The sequence below is a fragment of the Ochlerotatus camptorhynchus genome, unplaced genomic scaffold, assembly GCF_037179485.1.
Source record: "Ochlerotatus camptorhynchus isolate MF236.1 unplaced genomic scaffold, CSIRO-AGI_Acam_v1.1 ptg000055l, whole genome shotgun sequence".
NCBI classification, from domain to species: domain Eukaryota; kingdom Metazoa; phylum Arthropoda; class Insecta; order Diptera; family Culicidae; genus Ochlerotatus; species Ochlerotatus camptorhynchus.
In genome coordinates, this window is record NW_027040545.1 from 3573322 (window position 1) to 3595911 (window position 22590).

General features: G+C 38.2%; 1 protein-coding gene across 4 annotated transcripts in view; it reads left to right on the forward strand.

Annotated features, from left to right (window-relative positions):
- The first annotated feature begins 4246 nt into the window (after positions 1-4246).
- Positions 4247-22590, forward strand: part of LOC135717356 (upstream stimulatory factor 1-like) — a 52017-nt gene continuing 33673 nt past the window's right edge. The window contains exons 1-5 of one of the 4 annotated variants that reach the window (XM_065239374.1): positions 4247-5022; positions 5548-5585; positions 5679-5726; positions 15273-15392; positions 15601-15725. In XM_065239374.1, coding sequence (XP_065095446.1) covers positions 4982-5022; positions 5548-5585; positions 5679-5726; positions 15273-15392; positions 15601-15725 — 372 coding nt within the window. In that variant the 5' untranslated portion in view covers positions 4247-4981. Of the gene's footprint in view, positions 5023-5547; positions 5586-5678; positions 5727-5746; positions 6235-6256; positions 6479-6531; positions 6553-15272; positions 15393-15600; positions 15726-22590 lie in introns of those variants that run through there. The other 3 variants (XM_065239376.1, XM_065239375.1, XM_065239378.1) reach the window with 3 other exon arrangements.

A 22590-nucleotide genomic window follows, 5' to 3' on the forward strand; every position in this document is an offset into this window, starting at 1 on the left:
TTCCCCATCATCTTGCCCAGAAAGCATCAAATCACGACCAGATTGCTGGAGTACTATCATCAGCAAGCAGCTCATGCGAATTCGGAGACTGCTGTAAATGAAATCCGACAGCGTTTCCGGATTCCAAATCTCCGGACGGAATTGAAAATAGTGGCAAAGGCGTGCGTGTGGTGCAGAGTGAGGAAGTGTATTACGAAAATCCCGAGAATGGCTCCACTTCCATTGGCGCGAGTTACTCCAGGTTTACAGCCCTTCAGCTTCACTGGCGTTGACTACTGAGGGCCAATCACTGTTACCGTTGGACGTCGATCGGAAAAGCGGTGGATTTGTCTCTTCACTTGCCTAGCAACGAGGGCAATCCATCTTGAGGTCGCTCATAGCTTGTCCACTCAGTCGTGCCTGATGGCCATCCGACGTTTCGTTTGCCGAAGAGGCAAACCGATCGAGTTTAACGGCACAAACTTCCAGGGCGCCAGCAAGCAAATTATGCAGAAGATCGAAGGAGACTGCGAGGAAGAGTTGACGGATTCCAGGACCCGCTGGAACTTCAATCCTCCAAGTGCACCTCACATGGGTGGTATTTGGGAGCGGTTGGTTCGCTCGGTGAAAGCAGCGTTGGAGGTGCTCAACGACGGACGACGATTGACGGACGAGGTGTTGCTGACTGTGTTGGCGGAGGCTGAAGACCTGATCAACTCTCGTCCCCTGATGTACTGTGGTCTCGTACCGAATGCGGGAGAAGCCCTCACGCCGAACCATTTTGTGAAGGGAATCGGGGTGACTGGTAAAGCGGAAAAGGTTCCCCAAACAAATGAAGCAGAAGCGTTGCGGGACAGCTTTAAACGGTCCCAAACGTTGGCAGATCAGCTGTGGAAGAGATGGGTGTCGGAATATTTGCCCACGATCAACAAGCGATCGAAGTGGCATTCGGAGGCACAACCAGTTAGTCATGGAGACCTGGTTTACATCGCAGACGAAGGAACGCGGAAGGACACGGGGCATGGTGTTGGAAGTCTACCCTGGAGCAGATGGAAGGATTAGGCAGGCGTTGGTGAAGACGGCGAAAGGAGAGTACAGGCGCCCGGTAATGAAATTGGCGGTGCTGGAAATCCAGGATAGTAAATCTGGCTCCATGGAGGGACCCTCACCAGAATTACGGGGAGGGGGTATGTGCGCACCGCCGAGCACTGGTCACATACCTTGCGCCGTGCCGTACCTGTGGAGCGCAATGAACGTTGCGCCTAAACGTCAATGACGGAACGGGTGGAAACAAAGCGAATGAGAGTGTGATAACATAAATAAAAACAAACAGTGACTAACAAATCGATTGTTAGCACTGTAATTAAATTGGAACAGTTTTTGAGTTCGTCGTTCGAGGGATAGTTTGATCCGTGGTGCAAATATTTGTCTTGCTAAATAAACATTCGGATGTAAGTAAAACAAATTCATCAATAGAAAATAAATAACTATAAATTTAGTTTCAAGCTACTGTAAGATACAACACTGCTGTGGAAATTTGTTTCGAAAATTGGTCCGAACCCAGTGCAAACATCCGGCATCCGGCATTTGGAAAATTCGAATTGAATTGAGCAATAATATGGTTTTCCATCTTTTATCAATGTGTGTGTATTCCCTCTAACCCTCACTGACCGGCAGTGTTATTATGGAAGAACTCTCTCTACAATGTCACATTTATGGTCATTGTAGACAGTTTTAGTCCGGGAGTCAGAAGGTGACAGCTCTATTGCAGATCCAGCAACCCATTTCAAAATATCTGGAGAGTCATGCCCATTCCGAGGTTACTTTCACTTACAATAAGCCCCGCATGTATGTATTACCTCTATCAATTGATACAAGTATTACACACACACTTCCAGTTTCAGAATGTTCTTTTAAATTCTGGCTCGTATTTAGTTTATGTTTTTGTTTTAAACTGTAAAAAGTATTTGGACTGGCCTCATCATGTTAATTTGATCCTCCAATCCATGGGTTCCGTAGTTTTCTCTACGTTTTGCATCTCATTTACGTTTTGCATTCATTTTGTCGTAATAGTTCCTTCAACGAACACAAATTATCTTGCATTGCCATGGTCATCCGGGAGGAGGTTCACGTCTAGTGCTTTTCCCAGGAACCTTTCGCGGTCACCAGCCACCACCCGTCCAGTCTTGGGCGTATCATGCTAGGCATCTTTCATATTGCTAGCAATCTTCGACACCGGCGAGATACCAGCAGTCGAGCACTTTTACAAGCGGAAAACTTGCTTATTCACGGCAACGTCGGCCACCGAATCACCACCAAAACTCGCGACGGACACGTTTCCGGGCTGATTCACCAACCGGACCGCGGGTTCAAACTCGCTCCCCCCCGCGAAGTACACGTCAAAAATGTGGCATCCGAACTCGGAGAACCGGGCTCCCGGGTGGCAATTTTCGACACCGAACAATGAAACTGAAGGTGTGTCGTAGATTTTGGAGGTTAGATTCAAGGTCAACCGACATGATATATTACTAAATGATAACTTTATGAAAACTTGAAACTAATTTTCAGCACACAAATAGCAAACAAATTTAAAGCAAAAAATATTTAATTCGCTGACTAAAAACACGCAGATAAAGAAAAACACGTCAGCTTTCAAGCGCGGCTTACTGCGATTGTTCGTTTTCCATCTTTTAACAATGTATTTTAGATCAGTTGAAATACGGTGTAAAATTTTGTTTGAAGGTGAAAGGGGACGTCATTTATGTTTGGAATCAGTTTTTTTGTATCAATACTAAAATTTCGTTCATGAAAATGTGCTCACTGTGTTCCGGTAGGCAAGTAGAATGCAATGAACACATTTTCATGAACGTAATGTTGTTTTTGAACACATTGTTGCATACGGCTATTGAATACTCAGTGTTCACAGACTCGGATAGGTCAAGCCCAAGCGTTGTTGACTTTGAATTAGTTTATGATTAAAAATGAAATTCAATGTCAACGAAATTCACAGCAGACTGAATAACATAAATTGGCAAAACCTTTTAAAAGATGAAAACGACATGGACCTTATACACTGACTTTAGTAAGGCCTTTGACAGAGTAGACATTCGCTTACTACTTTTAAAATGAAAACGTTTAGGTATGGCAAGTACATATTTAAAATGGATTGGATCATACTTGACAAAAAGAACACAGATGGTCCGCTTTAAATGAAAAACGTTCTCGCCTTTAGGTCCTTCATTATTTATTTTATTTGCAGATGACGTGAAGTTTGTGTTAAACTCCCTAAATGTGCTCATATATGCTCATACGATGAAACTTATATAAATCGTATAGAATCAGTTCAAAAACAGTTTCAGATTTCCTTCTAATGAGTACCGTTGCATGTTGATAAACACTTAAGAAACGGAAGGAAATTTCCATGATTTCCATGATCTCACAATGCGTAAATTCAAAAAAAAAAAAATTTACGTACGATCAAGCAAGTTAAGAATCATATCTTTTCTGAAGACACAGTATTCATTTGTTTTGTAAAGCGTTTTTAAAGCAAAATTTCATCCATTTTCAAAACACATACACCATGAACGCTTCTCGTGGAATTGCTGCTAACGTCAATATTTGCATCCATAATCGGATTTAACCATCGGGGTTTTAAACTTGCTAATGGGGATTTCCTTGTGCTGCATCTAAAGTGATGGTAACCGTAACACCTGTAGAGATATTAACTCGTACACGTGTCGGTACAAGTGCCCACAGCCATTGCGAATGGTTCCCCGTTTCGATTTAACAGCTTAGAGTGGATTTACCTATGTGCCACTTCTTAAATCCAATGGAAATCAACAAAACGTGCCAAAATCGACGTTGGATCGAAAACTGGTAAACCGAAAGCTTGAAAATCAGTTTAATTACTATCGTAAACAAATGCCATAAATGTGTGAATGAATGAACGAATGAACGCTTCAAAGTGTACCACGTACGTACATAGAAAATCACTGTTCACTGTGAAATGAACTTCACTCATCGCGACGCCGGTTATAGTGGTATGAGCCAGGGTATGAGCGCATGCTTGCATGGATAGACGGAACGGACGGACGCAACTATCCAGACGGAGAGCCCTAATCATCAATGTGCCGCGCCGTGCCGAGACAACGATGACGACAACAGCAACAACAACATTGACGACGGCGGACGGACGGACGGGTCAGAGTTATCGCTTCGCTCCGGAGTCAGTCAGCCTGTGTTCAGTCAGTCGTAAGAGAACCGTCGCGCTGCGCACATCGTACGGCACCTGGTCTCCTCAGTAACTGATTAGATATATTTTTTCGCAATTGTACAATCGTTTGTTTGCTTATATTGGACCTAGTGTCATCTAAAAGGAACCGATCATTTCGCGGAGATTTGCGAGGGGTGGTCGGTGTTTGGTTGTAGTTAACGATTTTCCACGGGTGGTTTTCTGCGATCTAACTAGTAACGGAAAATTGTTTTCAGTGAAACGTACTTGACGGTGACAACATTACATCTGGCAACACCAGCTTTATGGCATACTAGTTCGCGATTCGGTTGTCGTACTGTCATTCCGACCTTGTTTGTTTTGAACCACCACCGACCGCGCACAGTCCGTTCATCATCATTGCCAGCAGCCAGTGCATGGATGTGTATGCTTGATTAAGGGCATCGAGACGAACCACCGACCGACGAGCAAGAGAAAGAGAGCATTCGATCGGCGAGTGTGTGTGAGAAAGTATAGAGTAGCATTATTGGAGTAAACCGGAGCGGATTTGAAACTCGCAAGGAAACTTGGGGGAGAACAGTATACGCACCAAAAGGAATAACGCAAGGATATTGTAGCACCAAGGAAAGAAGAAAAAGAGCAAAAAATAAAGTTTCGCTGTGCAGAAACGGAGCTCAAGTGTTATTTAGTGTTTATATAGGTTTAATTCGGTAAATCCTAGTGAGACAATAGTTTTCGTTGGATCCGGGAGTAGCTCCAACGATATTCAAGATGAATAAGCTAGACTATGATGTCGATTGCTTAGAAATAAGGTAATTAAACCACCCCAGTATGAGATTATTGATTATAGCAGACTAGCCCCTTAATTTTCCTCAGTATAGTATTTATTTTTTTCTCGCCTCCTGCGATTGATGCTCACCTCCTACTTTTTTCTCACTCATACTACGCTTAAATCCCAGCGCCTACTGTGTTTCGTGAATCTCATCAATCGTCGAATCTATACGCTACTCGAGTAGTGAAGCATTTTTCTAAGTGCAATTTCCCACCCCTCTACATGTACTACATACTCGAGTGAGTACATTTGTCGTGTACTTTCCTTTGCCATTCAGTCGAGTGCCATAAAAGCCTTTCTTCTGTAAGTAAACGAAGAAAAAAAAACGACAACTGACGTTTCGAAAAATTTTCATCTCGCAAAAACCTCTGTCAAACGGAAGAAGGTCAGACTTCGAGGAGAGTGTAGAATCGGTGGGGGAAAATCTCATCCTTTTTCCGACGCAAAAAAAAATTAGAATCATCTTTCCTGATCGAGGATCTTTTTATTTTTCCACCTCCCACAGTGACGACCTGATAAGCATGGCCGAGGACAATACACTAGGTAAGTTCGATAACAAAATTTGCACCGAGAAGAAAATTCCCTCTCAAGCCACCCAACGCCAACTTTGACGATTCTCCTTTTTCTCGTTCACAGGTGACTTCTCACATATCGACGACGAGCTGCAGTTTGTGAAAAATGACGGTAATACATTTCAGCCTTTAGTTTGTGGCAACACACATTTTCGAGTCTATTTTTTCGTGAGTTTGTGCAACAGTAGTCGCAGTGTCAGTAGAACTTATCTGGTGACGAAAAAAAAAAAGAACATAAAAGAACCAGCATGAAAGTGAGAGTGTCGTGATTTTGTTTTCGCCTCAGAGTTCGACAGCGAGCAATAAAGAGCCAATAATAATAGTGTGGAAACGTGAGAAGACCGAAGAAAGAGGAGATAAAAAGCATTATCAACTCGAGAACGGGACACTCATCCGATGGTGGTGTGCTGCTACTCGGAAAGTGCAAGTGCAGAAAGCAGAATGTAAACTGAACCAATGCAAGAACTGTAGTGGTCAAAAGATGCTGATACACGAAATTGAGCTATTCACCAAACGGACTGTGTAGTGTGTGCTTTGTAGCCTCAAGACAAGAATGAAGAATAAGTGGGAACCCTCGCTTTCCCATGGATACGGGTGCGAGGGGGTGGTTTGATGCGCGCGTGTGTGCTCTCCCTACGCTATTGACTATGTGTGTTGTTTGCACAAAGTGAAGTAAAAGTGCATGTTCATAAACAGTACACTTATTTTTTCGTCTTGCTGCTGCTCTTTTACAAAAATAGATTGCATTCTCGTTGTGCGATTACTGTTGCAATTCTCGCTTGTGATGTTATCTACTTTACACCTACCGGGGCCGTTGCTGCTGCTGCTGCTGCTACTTCTGCTGCATATAAGTGTTATAATTTAGTGAGTGGAATGTTACCAATAATGATCCAAAAACGGTCAATGTTGACCGCACTGATTGATCTGTGACTGAAACTGTGAGTAGAACTGTCGGTTGATTGGCGATTAGTCATGGAACTACCGTGAAAATTGGCGTGTGTTGTCGTGGTTGTTTATTACGCTTTGAAGAACCCGTGTAAACAACTCTCTACGTTTAGTACGATGAAATGAATAAATCAGCTTTCGTTTGACAACAGCAGTGTGTCTTGAATATTAGCATTGCAAACTATGCTTTCCAAGATTTACATTGAAGTACAAGGAATCATCAAGTTCGATATTCTTCTTCTTTGGCATTATTACGTCTGTACTGGGACTTTATTCCGGCTCTCAACTCAGTGCTATTTGAGCACTTCCACAGCTGTTAATTGAGAGTTTTCTAACCCTGTACAATTTTTGCATTAGTGTTATTGTGTGGCAAGTACAATCATTTTCTTGCCCAGGGGAGTAGGTAAATTTTTCGACACGAAAAATTCCTAGACGCTCGCTAAGGGAGGTTCCAAGTCAAACTGATCAGGTCACTCTGGAAGTCAAGTCAGATGGAACCGGCAAATTTACAGAACAGAAGAAACTATATGAAACATCATCAAAGTATCTAGTCTAGTGGAAATTATATGACATGGTTTGGTTAAGATATTTCAAAAATATGTCACAAGAACACATGTCTCAACCCAACCCAAGCTACTTTCACTAATGTTAGCGATATTTAAAATGTCTTAACACCATTATTACGGTTTCTAGTTTATACGGAAGGGAACGTTTGCTCACATTACAAGATTAACTCAAATATAGTAAGAGTCCGATTTTGACTTTCTAATTATCCACAAATTTTTATAAATGCAAACCTGATTATCAGATCATGACCAAAGCTTCATATTTATTCGGATAGCTTAAGATTGTTTTAATAGGTTTTAAGTGCAACAACAAGCAGATTAAAAACAATGAAAATGTTTCATCGGATAGGATCGAATCCACACTGTAGAGTATTTTACGCCGTCTCCTATTCCAGTGTAGTCTTCTTATTGCTTATGATGTGTCTGATTATGTACTTATGCAAAGTGTCATATTTATTGATCTTACTTTTTTAGACAAGCATGTTTTTCTACATTCATGGAGTATTATAAGTAATTCCAACACAAAAACTGATGTTAGTTTACAAGACAAGAAAAAAAATGCGCAAATGCAATAATTTCTGTTAAACATATTACTAACGAATTGAACTTAGGATCCTCAGTTCTTGTTAAAAAAAATCTTTAGAGTATGCTTCCAAAGATTATCAATGCTACCCCGTTTTACGGTACTTCAAAATATTTTATATTGGAGAGTGTCATTGTCTCATGCAGTGTTGGGAAAATATCAAAAAATCAAATCTCACCAACGCCCAAGATCACGCTTGATTTTCGTAGACAAAAGTCAACAAGCAAACAACTGCGGTTGATTTTGCAAGCTTTGATATCGCAGCTTGGAATATCAAGCTAACAAAACTCACCAACTGCTAATCTCAACAAACTGTGGTGAGATTGAGTTTCATGATTTGAAACTTTCATGACGGCTGGCAGCAGTCACTTCGTGTCTGCCATCGGTGAAGACTAAAAAAAGATAGCAAACTATACTATCTCTTTCTAAGAAAACGATGTGGAACGGAATCATGTTTGTGTCTGTCGAGTCAGCTCTCGGTTTGATTTTTGCGCGTTGTGAATAGTCTCGCAATATCAAAGGAGCTTGTAAAATCAATATCAAAAGTATGATATTTTGTTCCAATATCACGCGTGATATTGCGAGCGCATGAGAGCGGAAAATATCAATTGATTGCCGATTTTGCCAACACTGGTCTCATGATTATACTATTCATTCTTCCCTTCTTGATAATTAAGGAAAGTTGATCCAATGTGAAAAAAAAAATCAATTGTATGTTAATTCTTCTAATAAAATTGATTGGAAATGGAAGTAAATTACATTTGAATATTATAGTTAAATCTCGATTATTACAATACTCTAACTTTTTTTTAGCTAACTGAATTTCTCAGAACTATGTTAAGTTTGCGCAGATTTATGCATCGTATTCGATACTTTCCATCCAAAAATGTGTTTTTAATTCAATTTTGAGCTGAAAAGGCGAACTTGGAAAGTAGATCAAGATGAACATTGCATTAGGTCCTAAGTAACATTGATCGATTCTCTTCGTCGATTTTCTCTTTCGTTAATAACTTGAGCACATAACCGTTTCTTGCTGTGTTTGTCGTATTAGATGCTAGATAAAAGCTTCTTTTATCGATCTGTGTGCTGAAAATACCAGGGAAGGTCTTTACATGACCGTGGGGATACATAGAGAAAGTCGACGAATAGTATCTGTCAATGTTACTTAGGACCTAATGCAATGTTCAGTAGACTGATGCAAAATTTGACTTTTACGCTCCACAGTGCTTAAATGGTTTCAAATCGCGTCCTGATTAGCCTCCTCAAGTTACAACTTATTTGGTTATAAACAGGCTTCGCACAAGCCATTTGAAGTTTACATGTAAATTACTATGGGAAATATAAACTTTTTGTTCATTGCCTTCTAGTCTTTTTCCATATTGAGCTGCAAAACAGTTCGATAGCCATTCTCATAGAAAATTTTCTCAGCTACAACTTTGCTGAAAATCGTTTCTATGTAAAACGAGACAGGAAAAAGTTATTAATTATTTAAGATATTGGTGACATGATCAAGCAGCTGCTCTGTAGGCAACACTGTATTTTGCAGTGTGACATAGTAGCCATGATTTTTGTGCTCTATTCTAAGCACCAGAAACACCAATGTTGCCTGCTGAGCAGTTGATTGAGCATGATCATAAGACATCAGCGCATTGAGCCATTGATAACTTTCGATCCTTGCATTTAATCAAAAAGTGGTCTTCAGCAAAGTTGTAGCTGGGAAAATTTCCTACAAGTAGAGTTGAAAGTTTTTGAAGCAGACCGATATGGTGAATCATTAGATGGACATGAACAAAAATCTTGGTTTTACCATAGTAATTCCCATACAAACTTCAAATGGTTTGTGCCATCTCAGTTTAAAAATGGGTTCAAATTTTGAGAGGTTAGTCAGGATCCGATTTGGAATCGTTGAAGTACTGTGGAGCGAAAATTTCAAATTTTGCATCAGTCTAATGTTCAGCTTGAGATGTCCAAGAATGTCAGGGTATGTCACAATAAATTAAAGTGGCCTGGTATATTTTATTTAAATGTGGGCATGGGTGCTAAGGCTACAAAGATCAAAAATATTGTACGATGGGTATAGAAAGCGCGAAAAACTGTTTTGATATACTGTGCAGAATTTATAAGAGGAGCCAAATCTAAGACCGTAAAAGTATCTTAATGATTTTTTTTTATTATTTGTTTTTAAAGTTAACTTTTTAAGAAGCACATGAAATAAATAATTAAAGAACCTTCCTTCACTTTATAATATTTTTCATCGATTTGGCAACAAAAATTTGATTATAGCAGTCCTTCAAATTAATTTGGAGATTTGCCAAACCCTGAGAGACTTAACAACACAAGAAGAACTAACATTTATAATAAATTTCTTGTGATTTTTCAACAACAATTGAATATTATTGCAAGCCAACAAGGGTTATTTGATGGCATGCAATTTTTGTTTGTTTGAAAATATATTTAAAAATCATCTTGTACATTGAAATTGTCTCAGTATTGTTGTATGAATTTGAACGGAATATCTCATTTAATATCACTTAAAGAAATCCGAGAAAGAGCATACAGCTGATCAGTGGGATGTTATCAATCAGGCTAAGGCCTTGTTGTCCTCTGCTGTCCGAAGAAGTCGCCTCCACTCTACTCGATCCATGGCCACAGTTCGCCAGCTTCTTGTTCCTGTTGGGTCGCTTTCTAGAACCATTTTCACTGGGTCGTCGTGCGGCATTCTTACGACGTGCCCAGCCCACCGTAGTCGCCAAATTTTTGCAAAGTGGACGATAGATGGTTCTTCCAGCAGCTGGTGCAATTCGTGGTTCATTCGCCTCCTCCATGTTCCGTCATCCATCTGCACTCCACCGTAGATGGTACCAAAACACCTTCCGTTCCGTTGGTCCTCCACGAGCATAGTCCAGGTCTCGTGGCCGTAGAGGACCACCGGTCTAATCAGCGTCTTGTAGACAGTCACCTTCGTGCGGTGGCGACTGGTGCTCATGCTATTCAAATGTCCTCAACTGAAAGTGCTTCAAGAAGTCCTGTGTGATTATTTTGCGTTTTGTTTGAAATAGCGCTGATGTACTATGGGAAAAATAATAGAGGATTATAACCGAACTATTATTGAATTTCAAATTTTCATTTAACTATTTTTGAGTTTTCAAGAATGTTGTTTGAATTTCCACAGAATTCAGTATGCATTTTCTCCAAACGTTTTCACATACTTTGAATATCACTCGCACCATTAAAAAATCCTATGGACAGAGCTTTTTAACAGATCATGCTGAAAATTGGAGCATTAATTTAAAATCCATGAGAAATTGGCGCAAAAATTCCCAAGGGTAAATTTTGATGTCCTTTTCAAAAATCGCAAGAGGATTTCTTTATGAAAAATTCTGGATTAAGGTAAATTTCTCATAAATTCATAAATTTTTCATAGATTTCCAACAGAATTTGTTGAAATTGCAATTGGATTTACTACTACAACAACATTTCTATTAGATGTCATGAGTTGTTGGTGATGTGATAATTATTTAATTTTAGCAGATTTTACTAATTTTGGTGTTCTGCTAATTAAATCAAAATAAGCAACAAGAAGTTTTACATTTGTGCTACTAAATGATCACTGAACACACAGTAAAATAAGCGAAAAATAAAGCATCAGCAAAAACAAAACACGTCAGTTTCAATGCACGGCCGATTTCGACCCAGGTTTAAAAAATATCAATGTCAATGGCCGAAAATAATGACCCATCAGGGTATAAGAACGTTGGCTCAGGTGGCACGTTTCCCTACAGATGGGATGATTTATGTCTTGCCTTTGTACAGCCTTTTTCATCATTTGCCTGACGGGGAGGGAGAAAAAGGATAGGAATCCCTAATAAAAATAACCATAAAACAGAGCTTAACGACGTGTTCGGGGTATCATCCAAACCATTTGTGGGATAGTTTACCCACCCGAGATACAGTTCGTTTATGGTATTTGCTTATTAGGGATGGGAATGGAAACATAAATAAAATGGAATGAGTGAAATCCTAAAAGGCGTACACGATCCACATTGGGTTAGAAACTATAATAAGTCCGTCCTTAAGGTTTGTTATTGTTAATCAAGTTCACATAACAAGCGCTATTTTTTTAAATCAAAGCTATGCTGCTGCAAGGCAGTTAAATATCAAGTGATAAGACGTTCCATAGTTGGATGCACAACTATCGCAAAAAAAAAAGATTCAACTTGTTTAATGTTCGACATATCCAGTCAAAGCATTGACCAGAATGCTGCCGTTTTGTTTTGAAAAATATATCAAGAATAGCTGGCTGAGGTCCTGTTAAATCAGGAGATGTGCCAGTGTGTGCTAGTTCATCGCATCAGTACCCATAAAAGGTGGACAGTGTTAAATGAATTCAGTTCCTCAATTTTGATTTCGACATGCGTTTACGATCGAATAATTCGAAATAATTTAAGCATGTCAAAGTACAGTTTATTTTTCCGCAATTCCCGCTCTCACGTAGAAAAACGCTAATGGGGGCAAGTGGGGCAAAATGGCCACCCTAACGAAACTCGAATAAATTTCACAATTTGACTAGAAAATAATTGTCTCTATAATCCTACAAAAGCTTAAAGGGTTGACGGGTTCAAGGGTAATCCTATGCTTGAAGAACAATCAAACCGTGCGGAACCGAAATTCGTACACCTAAGAAAATAACCTAAATACGTACATCTATATACAAAACGCCTACTTTTTGTAGGAAGTGTAAGGAATTTGGTCCACCACGGTGCAAACTTAATTAAATTCGATTAAAATTCAAACGAAACTTTTAATTTTTCAGACTCAATTTTCTACTTATGGGGTATAATTGTTAGTCTTATGGAGTTATGCCTACGATTTTTTCATAAAATTAGTTAACTATTGTAAAGGTAACTTCTGTAAAGGTAAGAATTGTAAATGTACTTTAAAGGTAACTACTTCGAGAAATTCAAGGTTCATGAAATTTTACTTGAAGCTACACACTTAGAAATTATAATTTTTACACGAGATGTAATTCAGCTTTGATGTAAATCATGTAACGTAAACCAACATGGCATGTAAAATTAAGTGTCCTGAAACTTAAACATGTGCAACTCGACGAAAAGTGCGTTTGATTGAATTGATTTTCCCGTCCTTTTCAACTGATCTTATGTCTAAAGGGCCGCCTGCATGTGTCGGTCTCAGAGCACTAAAATCTACATGTCTTTTTCATAGTGTGTATGTAAATTAGTAATTAAATTAGTCTAAACTTCATGAATTTCGTTGAATTTTTGGATGTTGAATGGAATGATTTTAGACATTGTTACCCTTATACATTAATATTACATTAATAGGTAATCAATGTTAGACTCAGAAACAAAGATTAAACCTTATTTTTTTAACATCAAAATATTCTAAGTTTAATCTAGTTTTGCTGGCTCTACCATAAACTACCCCTTATTTTTCCAGATTTTTTTTTCCGCGCACAGTGGTTTGCACACATTTGTCCAGGCTTGCTGAAACTCCTCAAACTTACTGGAGATTTTAAAACATTCATGTCCATGTCACCTCGAGTGAGTGGCGGCAGGAATATGGAAGAAGTAAACAAAAACTCCTCAAAAGAGAGGGAGAGTGAACTTCAGCGAGAGGATGATTTGACGTGAGGGGCGCTTTTCGAGACTCTGGATGACTTTTTTGTTCGACGCAGGAAGCTCAGAGTTCACCCAGAGTGAGAGTAAGAGCGTGTGATAGAAACTATGAACATGAATGGCAGCAAACCTCACTCTCATTTTATCCCCCTTCGCTCACAAGCTCTGGAGCTCAGTGGAATGATTTGGCAGTAGGTATTCTACTCCTCAGAAAAATGATACGCTCGACTCATTTCAAACTCGCGAGTGAGGCTCCATCAAGCCTGCATTTGTCTTGCCCCATATGGTCATCTTACCCCACTTTCCTCTAAATCAACGAAAAACACAAATACATATTGCTTTCAAATTGTCATTTTATATTCGCTATGGCCAAACAAAATAAGGAGACATCATAACAAGTGTTTCATCGAACGAAAAAAAAAAGATCAAAATATTTAGTGCGTGACCATAAAAAATATATAAATAGTGGATGGCAATATTACTTCTACTGCTTTATAAATAGTTAAGCATAAAATTACAATGGCAAGGATTTACGCGATGTTTAAATGAACATTTAATTTTTGGTGCAGGTAATGCTTTTGATATTTCATTTCCTTACTCGTACACTGATCCCACAATTATGGATCACTTCCATTCGATTAACATGCTAGACTGACTAATCAATAAATGTTTTTAGCTGATCCATAATTGTGCTGACATGATAAGTTGGATATGTTTTTTTTTTCAGTAGCGTCAATAAGATTGCAATTGACTGTTTCCAAATTTAAACGTTAAATTCACTGTATTTTCCCACACGATTATTAAGTCTTCCAGCTTCAATCTGATTTCAGTTTTACGACAGCAATTCCGTTATGCTATATTTTTTCTATAAATGAAATATGTGCACTACAAAATTCGGCTTATTTTGTGTTGCCGATAATAGAACAGCTGGTTAACACGCAGTACAAATCGAAAGGCGGCCGAAGAAAAAGAGACTGCCGACAATAGCCACAATCACCTGACAAGTTTGGAGCTTTGTAAAAACGTTTTCAAACAGTTTTGGACAATTCAGTCGATTGGAATGGATAGAGAAGCAAGCAGCAGATTTAAACAAAGAAACACGTCATATGTGTGCGTGACGCTGAGGAAATGCTAATAGAAGCGCGGACGCTGCTTAGATTGACAAGAATACGTAAATTTCACTACCTATATATAATATTTTCCAGTCGGACTCCCGGTCCGGTCTAGGGATTTTTCGAGTTAACAAATTTCTCGACTTCCCTGGTTGTACTTGCCACACAATAATACTAATGCAAAAATGGTATAGTTCTAGGTCTCTAGCTCTCAATTAATAACTGTGAAAGTGCTCAAAGATCACTAAGATGAGAGCCGGCGTAATATCCCAGTGCGGACGTAAAACTCCAAAAGAAGAAGAAGAAGATATTTTCGATTAAAATTGGTTCGTCTTTATAAAAACAATATGCTTGAGTCTATCTATTTGTGGAACATTTTTGTTGTTTCCTACATAAATCTTTCAATAAAATCTGATAGTTCAAGCTTTTCAGTAAAATTTTCGCACTCTTTTATTTGAAAGATGCCACAGTGTTGAATTTTCCCAATTCGGTGTATACATGACTTTTTGCTGATTTTAAAAACTTAAAAATATAATTACTTATTTTGTAACCTTGCCAACATTCAACGATAAAAAGCTCTAGACGATAACATTAGAAAACATTGCAATCTCGCAAAATGCAAAGCAAGCATCAGTACCAGCGAGCAGCAGCAGCAACAGCAACGACAACAGGTGTCAGTCAGAATGTACCTATATCGCACCGTATCGGCACATTACAGTTCTTGATTTTATTTGTTTTTTTCTTTTCTTTTTCTCTTCTCTCCTCTGTAACTACTATCAAAAATGCCAACAACGACAACAACCCACCACACAGGAATGCTAGCACTAAGATTAATTCAAGTGGCAGATAGTTTAGACTCACCCAACTTTATCACCGGATCACAAGCAAATTCCTACCCAACGCTAACCAACTCCAGCAGCGATCCTAATCAATGTAATTTATTTTTACTTACTCTACTTACTCAACCCACGTTGTTGTATAATCCGTGTTGGAAAGTGTCCCATCGAAATTCAACCAAAGACTTCATTGGCGACACTTTCCAGCACGCCGATGTCCAACACAACACTGATATGCCATTTTCTAACACACCTTCTTATTTTTCGAATGATTCGTCATCCCCAAAAACAATCGACCAATTCAGGCTCATTCTTTGTGATCAAGAAAAATAACGATAACGTGAAACAGAGCAGACCTACCGTGAACATCAGCAGGACGGGCCCAAGGCCGATCGACTGCCCCAGTGACAACTCGAACCTGAATAGAAAGGTAAGGTTTTGATTTTTATGTTATTATTATTGAATTCGACACACATTACTATTATTGATTCCACTTCTTCCTCTCGTTTCGACTCTTTGCTTCGCGAGCAAATCTTTGCGAATCCGCTCTATCTCCACAGTTGTGTGCAAAGGGGGTTTCTCCTGATTATAATTGCTTCCAAATCGATCCCTTGCTACACCTTTTTTTCCCTGCACTTATGTAAGCACCTGCATAGCTCCGTTTCGTAAAAGGCGCTAAGTACATCGAACGAAAGAATTGCATTGAATTTGATCTTGAACATCCAGCAGCGTCAATCTCAGTATACCTACCATTTTATACGTGATCGAGACGAGGCGACGATGACGACGTTCCTTGCGATCGATACCTTGAGTTATTCACTCATTTGACGCCACCAGAGGACGGAAACGAGTCGCCTGAACGATAACAGCAAAAGTTCATTTCCAGCAAGCCAGCAAGAATGCATTGCCTTTGCTTGGAATTATCAACTAAGTACAACGGCCAATTAGTCATCGACAGAAAATTACCACTAATTTCTAGCTTCCTCGTGCCGATAAGAACGGTTGAAAGATAGAGAGTGAGAGCAGAGCACTCGATCGCGGTGAGTTTAGATGGGAAAGACACAGAAGGGGAAAGCAGCGAAACCTTTTCGGGACGGGTGGCCTAAGCCTTGACTGCGTTCCTCCGGTCTGACATCACAAACAATCTCACAAACGATGAGATGCTTCTTGCGTTCTAGTCGCGATGATGATTGTCTAGAGAGAACTCGTAAATCTAACAGCCGCAGTCAATTTCCAACTCGTTAGTTGATTATTTGTTCCCATGCAGTACAATTGAGAGCGTCTGTCGAATGGGTAAGGAATGAACACACAGCTAACCATAATTCTAGCAACATGCTAGATAACCGCACGGCTTTAATGAACACGCATATGGGCGGCGATGGGCCTATCTGTGTCGGAGGAACTCTGAACTCTTGGGTGTGTGGACTCACTCTCTTCCATGATGCCCCGCTGAATGCTGTTGAGATTGGGGCCGTACAACTGGCTCAAGAATCTATGAAACAAGCGAACGCCAACATGCTACAATGAACGGGTTATGTTCATTGAACGTGCAAAATGTTACTTTCGATGAGCATTCGGACGTTTGATCTTGTACGCAAAAGAGCTGGACTTTTAATTGGGAGGTGAAGGTTACTCGAATTGACTGTCATTCATTAAAATGTGAACTTCAAGGATGGGTCAAATGAACTTTATGGTAAATTCAAAGGATTTTTAAGGCAAGTCACAGATTATCAAAAGTGTGCTCGGGAACCTACGAAGCAAGACGAAATAGACTAGATGAGTGCTTCACAAACTTTCGTTTATTGCGAACCATTTTGAGAAATTATAGTCTGAAAACCACGTTAACTTTATTGCTTCCATTTGAATAATGGTTAATTGTTGAAATTTGTAATTGATTATGATTCAAGTTTGAAAGACATAGAGGTTTTGTTCCTACGGGAGAAGAGGTAGTAACATTATTTTCACTCACGGGTTTTCCCCTCTATCGATAAAACAAATTGATAAACACAACATAATTCCTTAATTTTAATCAGCTACGGGTGTGGTGAGTTTTTTTTTTTTATTAATATAGTCACTTTAACGCTCTTGGGTCATTCGTGACTTGTCCGGGGTTGAGATTTGAGCTCGTTACTTTGGCGTGGATGCTAACCACTACGCCGGGGTCGCCCCTTAAGGTGATACTCTAAGGAAGCCTTAGCGTGAAACTTGTAGCACAGCAAACAAGGAGTAGCAATTTCAAATTTGTATGTTTTGTGGAAGCTGACATTTGTGCCTTTAATGTTTCACGCTAAGGCTTCCTTAGAGTATCACCTTAAATCTACATTTGCCAGCAACACTGACTATGGCTTACCTTCCCTACTAACATAATTCCTAAATTCCCGAGACATTTATGAGGAGTCGTAGCGTTCTCTGCATCATCTCTCTTAAGTAAATTTTGAACTAATATACCTTTCCTATCACTACAAGTTGTAAGGACGTGGCCAGGACAATCCGTAACTGTTGGAGCAGAATATGTCTTTATCTGGGAGATAGTAATTATTTCCTACTTACTATCTCTCCATTAATGGATATCCGCCTTGCTCTTCAAAGTTTTGAATTCGTACCACCTGTGCAACTTGTTCGATGCTAATGCTAATGCAGAATAGTCTGAAAACCACCATAGCTACTAAGGATTTCATCTTGGGTGGCTACCAAATTTACCAAATTCACGACTTTTGCCGGTTTTCTTGGTTCAAAATTAAAAAAAAAAACATTCGGTTGACTATTACAGGGCGTCCATTCAAATTCCATTTTTCAATTCCCGGTTTTTTCCCGGTTTAAAAAAAACTGTACCTTAAACAAAAAAGGCGTTCAAAAATAACCCTATAGAGATAATGATAAAATTTTGTGAATAGAATTCCTCTACAATATGCAGGGCTGGTAGTGGGTATTTTAAACAATAGTATTGACTACAACAACGGAAAAAGGTGACCAAATAGTAACTTTAAAACAATAAAAAAGCGACCAATAGTGACATTTATTGATCGGAAAGATATTAAAGATATCGATCTAATCTGTCGTTGAATGCGATCCGCTTTGGCCAATATTATAAATTATCAAACCACCATGAGCATTTTACAAGCTTTTTATTAAATAAAACAAATGATTGATGCATCTTATAAATTTGTTTTTGTAAAATCAGTATTAATTGGATAATCAATAGGTTAGCTTGGAACCTCCATTTCCTCTCACAGTACTCATTTTTCTGCCACGATTTTTTGGAAACCTACCGTTGAAAATTTAGAGCCAGATCGCGAATCGGTTGAATTTCGGGATGTGCAAGATTGAACATAGAACTTTATTAGGAAATGTTGAAATTGAGAAAAAAAAAATGAGGAGCAGAGAAAAATGTTGAACGTCTTGGACAAATTTGTCAAGCAATTTAAAAGATCTCGAACATAGAAACTTCTGTAAAACTTCAAAAATAGACAAATTTTCATATCTCTGGAACCTAGAAAAGTGTTCTACCCAAGTAACAATTCAGTGACCATTTGGCATCCACTCTGATTTATGATGGTTTTATAACGGCAATGAACAATCCATTTAGTATAAATACAGCATTTCAAAGTGTAAAACATTCCTGCTTAGTAATTCAGCTTTTTGCTGTTTTAAAAACCTTTTACAGTCTGGCAAGAAAGTCAAATACTGTCTTGTTTTAAAAATAAATTTAAAGCAGTTCTCAATCCCTCCTTAAAACTGCTCTGTAATTCAAGCATAAACGTCATTAGCAATTGTATATTAGTGTCTTGATAAAATAGTTTATAAACGTGTTCTATCATTATAAAAGCAATCATAAAACCATTAGGTTTTGCATTAGAGCATTTATTGTTGCTTTTTAGGCTTTTTAAAGGGCATTATAAACTCCCCAATTACTTTGTTTACAAATTGAGCTTAAATTATGGTTCTTTATAGTTAATAAAAGCCAAATTTATGACAAGGAAATCTCGAAGGATAGACGAAGTAGAATGAAAAATTCAAGTCGATTTCAGCAAAATTTACTTCTTTAGAAGAACCAGCACACCATCCACGACTAACCATCTGGCGGAGAAGAGTAAAGTGAGCAGGGCCCTCGAATTCATAAATCATTGTCGAAAGTTGAAAAACATACCAGCTTCCTTGCGAATAGATGACAATCGAAATAACAACCGGCAGCAAACCACTGAAACTGTTAGCAGAGAATAGCTGGTTTAAGATCAATAGCAGCGATTTTATTCGGCGAAAGAATCAACTCTTCGCAAATGTCATTCAACCGTACATCCCTGCATCGTTGGATGGTGCACTTCTGTAACCACCCGGAAGAAGGGGATCTTTTTCGGGAACGATTGCGCTTCCAGCTGTTCGAAATCCGAAATGTTGCAAAACAAAGTATCTGAGCGCAACTAAATATCGAAAGATAAACAAACTTTGACGTTTAACTTTTTGCAGGCAACTTTACCTCCATAAATGCTGCCATAAATCTGAACGGGTTAGGATCAAGCAAATTGGCTTTAGATAAATACAATTCAGTCAGCAAGCTTTCTTCATAAAAGCCATATTAAAACATTATGAATTTGTTAAGGATTTCTTGAAAGCAAAACAACTTTTTCACAAATGAGCCATGAAAATCAACTTTTATGTCACCGCCATGTTACAATTAGTTTGCTTGTTTTTTACAATCTTCGATTTTCAATCTATAGTTCCTTGGACATAACTATATTTTGGTAAATTTTGCAATGACATTTAAATGCGAAAATCAAAAAAAAAAAATCTTGGTCTAACTCGATCTGAAGAATATTTTTTTTCTCAATATAAAATAATTAATCAAATTCACGTTTTGCGAGGGCGGACTTATTTTTTTTTTCGATGTTTTCACGTACATTTCACATAACATTTAATAAGGCACTTAAATCTAGGCCACTTATGGAGAACTATAGTAATAAATTTGGCTATTAGACAAGATTTTTGTACCATCAGTTTCTATTTTAAATGTATTAATAAGATCGGATTCATAAATCCTTTTCTATCTTGATTGATGTTTTCCTAGTGGATTTAGCAAGTAGCTAGGGGAAATGGCTTTGAAAGGGTTTTTATTGTTGCTAAATAGCTTTTATTGTAGCTTTCAAATGGTTCTTAATGCGTTCGTCATACAACCTTTTGTAGTAAATCAATTTTGAAGAGCTTCGAGAATACACCCTTCAGAACCTTCTCCAGGGTGGGCCAACTAGACATATTCCAGTCTTATTGAGGTTTTGGTGGATGCATTAATGACAAAATAGCCTTGACCAGAGTTTTATGAATGTTGTTTTATAGTTGCTTTGTAGTATTTCATAAAACTTAAAATGTTACTTGGGCTAGATTGTATCAATAATTATCATTATTCTGGAACGAAGTTGTAAGATTCTGGTATACATTTAAGTGATATTGGAAATTTTTATTGTTTAATGCTGGTGCTTAGTAACTCGCGATCATTAATTCAAACAGAAAGCGTAGAATAATTTACGATATGTTAGAATGTAAGTTCACAGTCGGAAAAAAATTGAATGTTTCTAAAATGTAGAAAAGATTTCATGATTTTAAACATGGAATTTATCTAAAATCTGGGATTGGAAATTAGTTGATTCCGGACTTGTATAAAATACTATTTGATGGCTTGGAAAGGAACTTCTGAAAAAAGAAGATTCTACTACATAATTTTTCGATGTTTGCCGATACTAAAGCTTCCGGCCTTCAAAGATTTATCGAAATTCAGTTCTATGAAAAAATCTGTAGCGCTTGGAAAGTTTCCGAGACCACTTTTCAACTTATTAGGCTTGAAAAACTTTCAAGATGACGAAGAGATATCGGAACTAGAGTTTTTTTTTCGAAACCTCAGAAAATTTGAGACATCTCAAAATCATAAACAATGAAAAAAATTTCAAAACCTGTTTTTTTCGGTTTTTCCAGTTGTCTAACCTAGTTTTCCCAGTTTAATTGAAACAGTTAAATATGGTAAAACACCCCAAGTACCATCGCAAGCTTTATCACATGATAAAATGTTAAAATGTAGTAAGGTCAAAATATGTTATTCTCAATTGTGGATTGGAATTGAGAAGAGAAATGGAAGGAAATTCCAATGATGATTTTTGAAATAATCTGAAAAGAATATTTACAGGATTTCAAGAAGATGATTTCAGAATGCTTATTTCAAGGAAAGTATTTTTTTTTGTTTTCACACTCTCGGATCATTCGTGCTTAATCCGGGTGAGATTTGAACTCATGATTCTTTATGTTTTATATACTAACCTTGGTATTCAAAGATGTCCTAATCTTGGTATCTGCACAAGGTGCAGAAATTAATGTTTTTATTTATCTCTATGTCCGGTATCGAACATTTGCATGCCAAAGCATGATCAGAGTTTGCAAGGAGTTTGAGACGGCAGGAATCTGCTTTTCTATCTTGAAGTAGCTTCGTAACATGATATGTCTCGCTAAGCCTTCATGCTAGAACTACTTCACTCGGAACACTGTAGCAAAGAATGACATCATATGAAATTCTATACATTTAACTAACTAGTAGAAACAACGACAAAATCACCGCTTGATCTGGGCGCCAACAGATTGCGACTGAAAGAAACGAATAATATGAAAGTTGTAAGCAAGAGAATATCATTACAAGTTTAAAGGTTTAAAAGATTCTTCAAGACCAAATTATGGCCTACAAGACTAATATAAAATCAAAATTGTTACTTGGGATGAGTATATATGATATACTGAGCTATAAAGGTTTTTTTGTGGAGACATCGTTAAAATCAGTTTTGTATCTGTAACTTTTTCTACACTATTTCTACATGTCTGGCATTTTCTACAAAGATGTTAGAAATATTAACTTACATATCTTTTCAGAGGATTGCAAATTGCTACCATCAATATTTGAAAAGTTATTTACATTTTTTGGTTGAAAATTACCCAACTTCCAATAACAATAGCTTCTAAACGGGCAAAGAACGAGCAGGCCATTCATTGAGCAATTGAAAGTACAAGAAAATGCAATAAAATGGTGAAGAAACCAGACCGCCCCCACTTGACCCTTAACCAAAATACTTGCATTAAAATTTGTCACTTTTCAGAATTTGAAATGACGATTTTGTGAAACCGCGGGACTGCTATCGAGTAGGTGTGAAAAGAAGCATACAAATGGATAACCAACCAACCTGGGTTATTTCTAATGACTAACATAATGACTCGGGATCAAAACCAGACCACCCTCAAACGACCCTTGACTGAATCGCTTATGCACT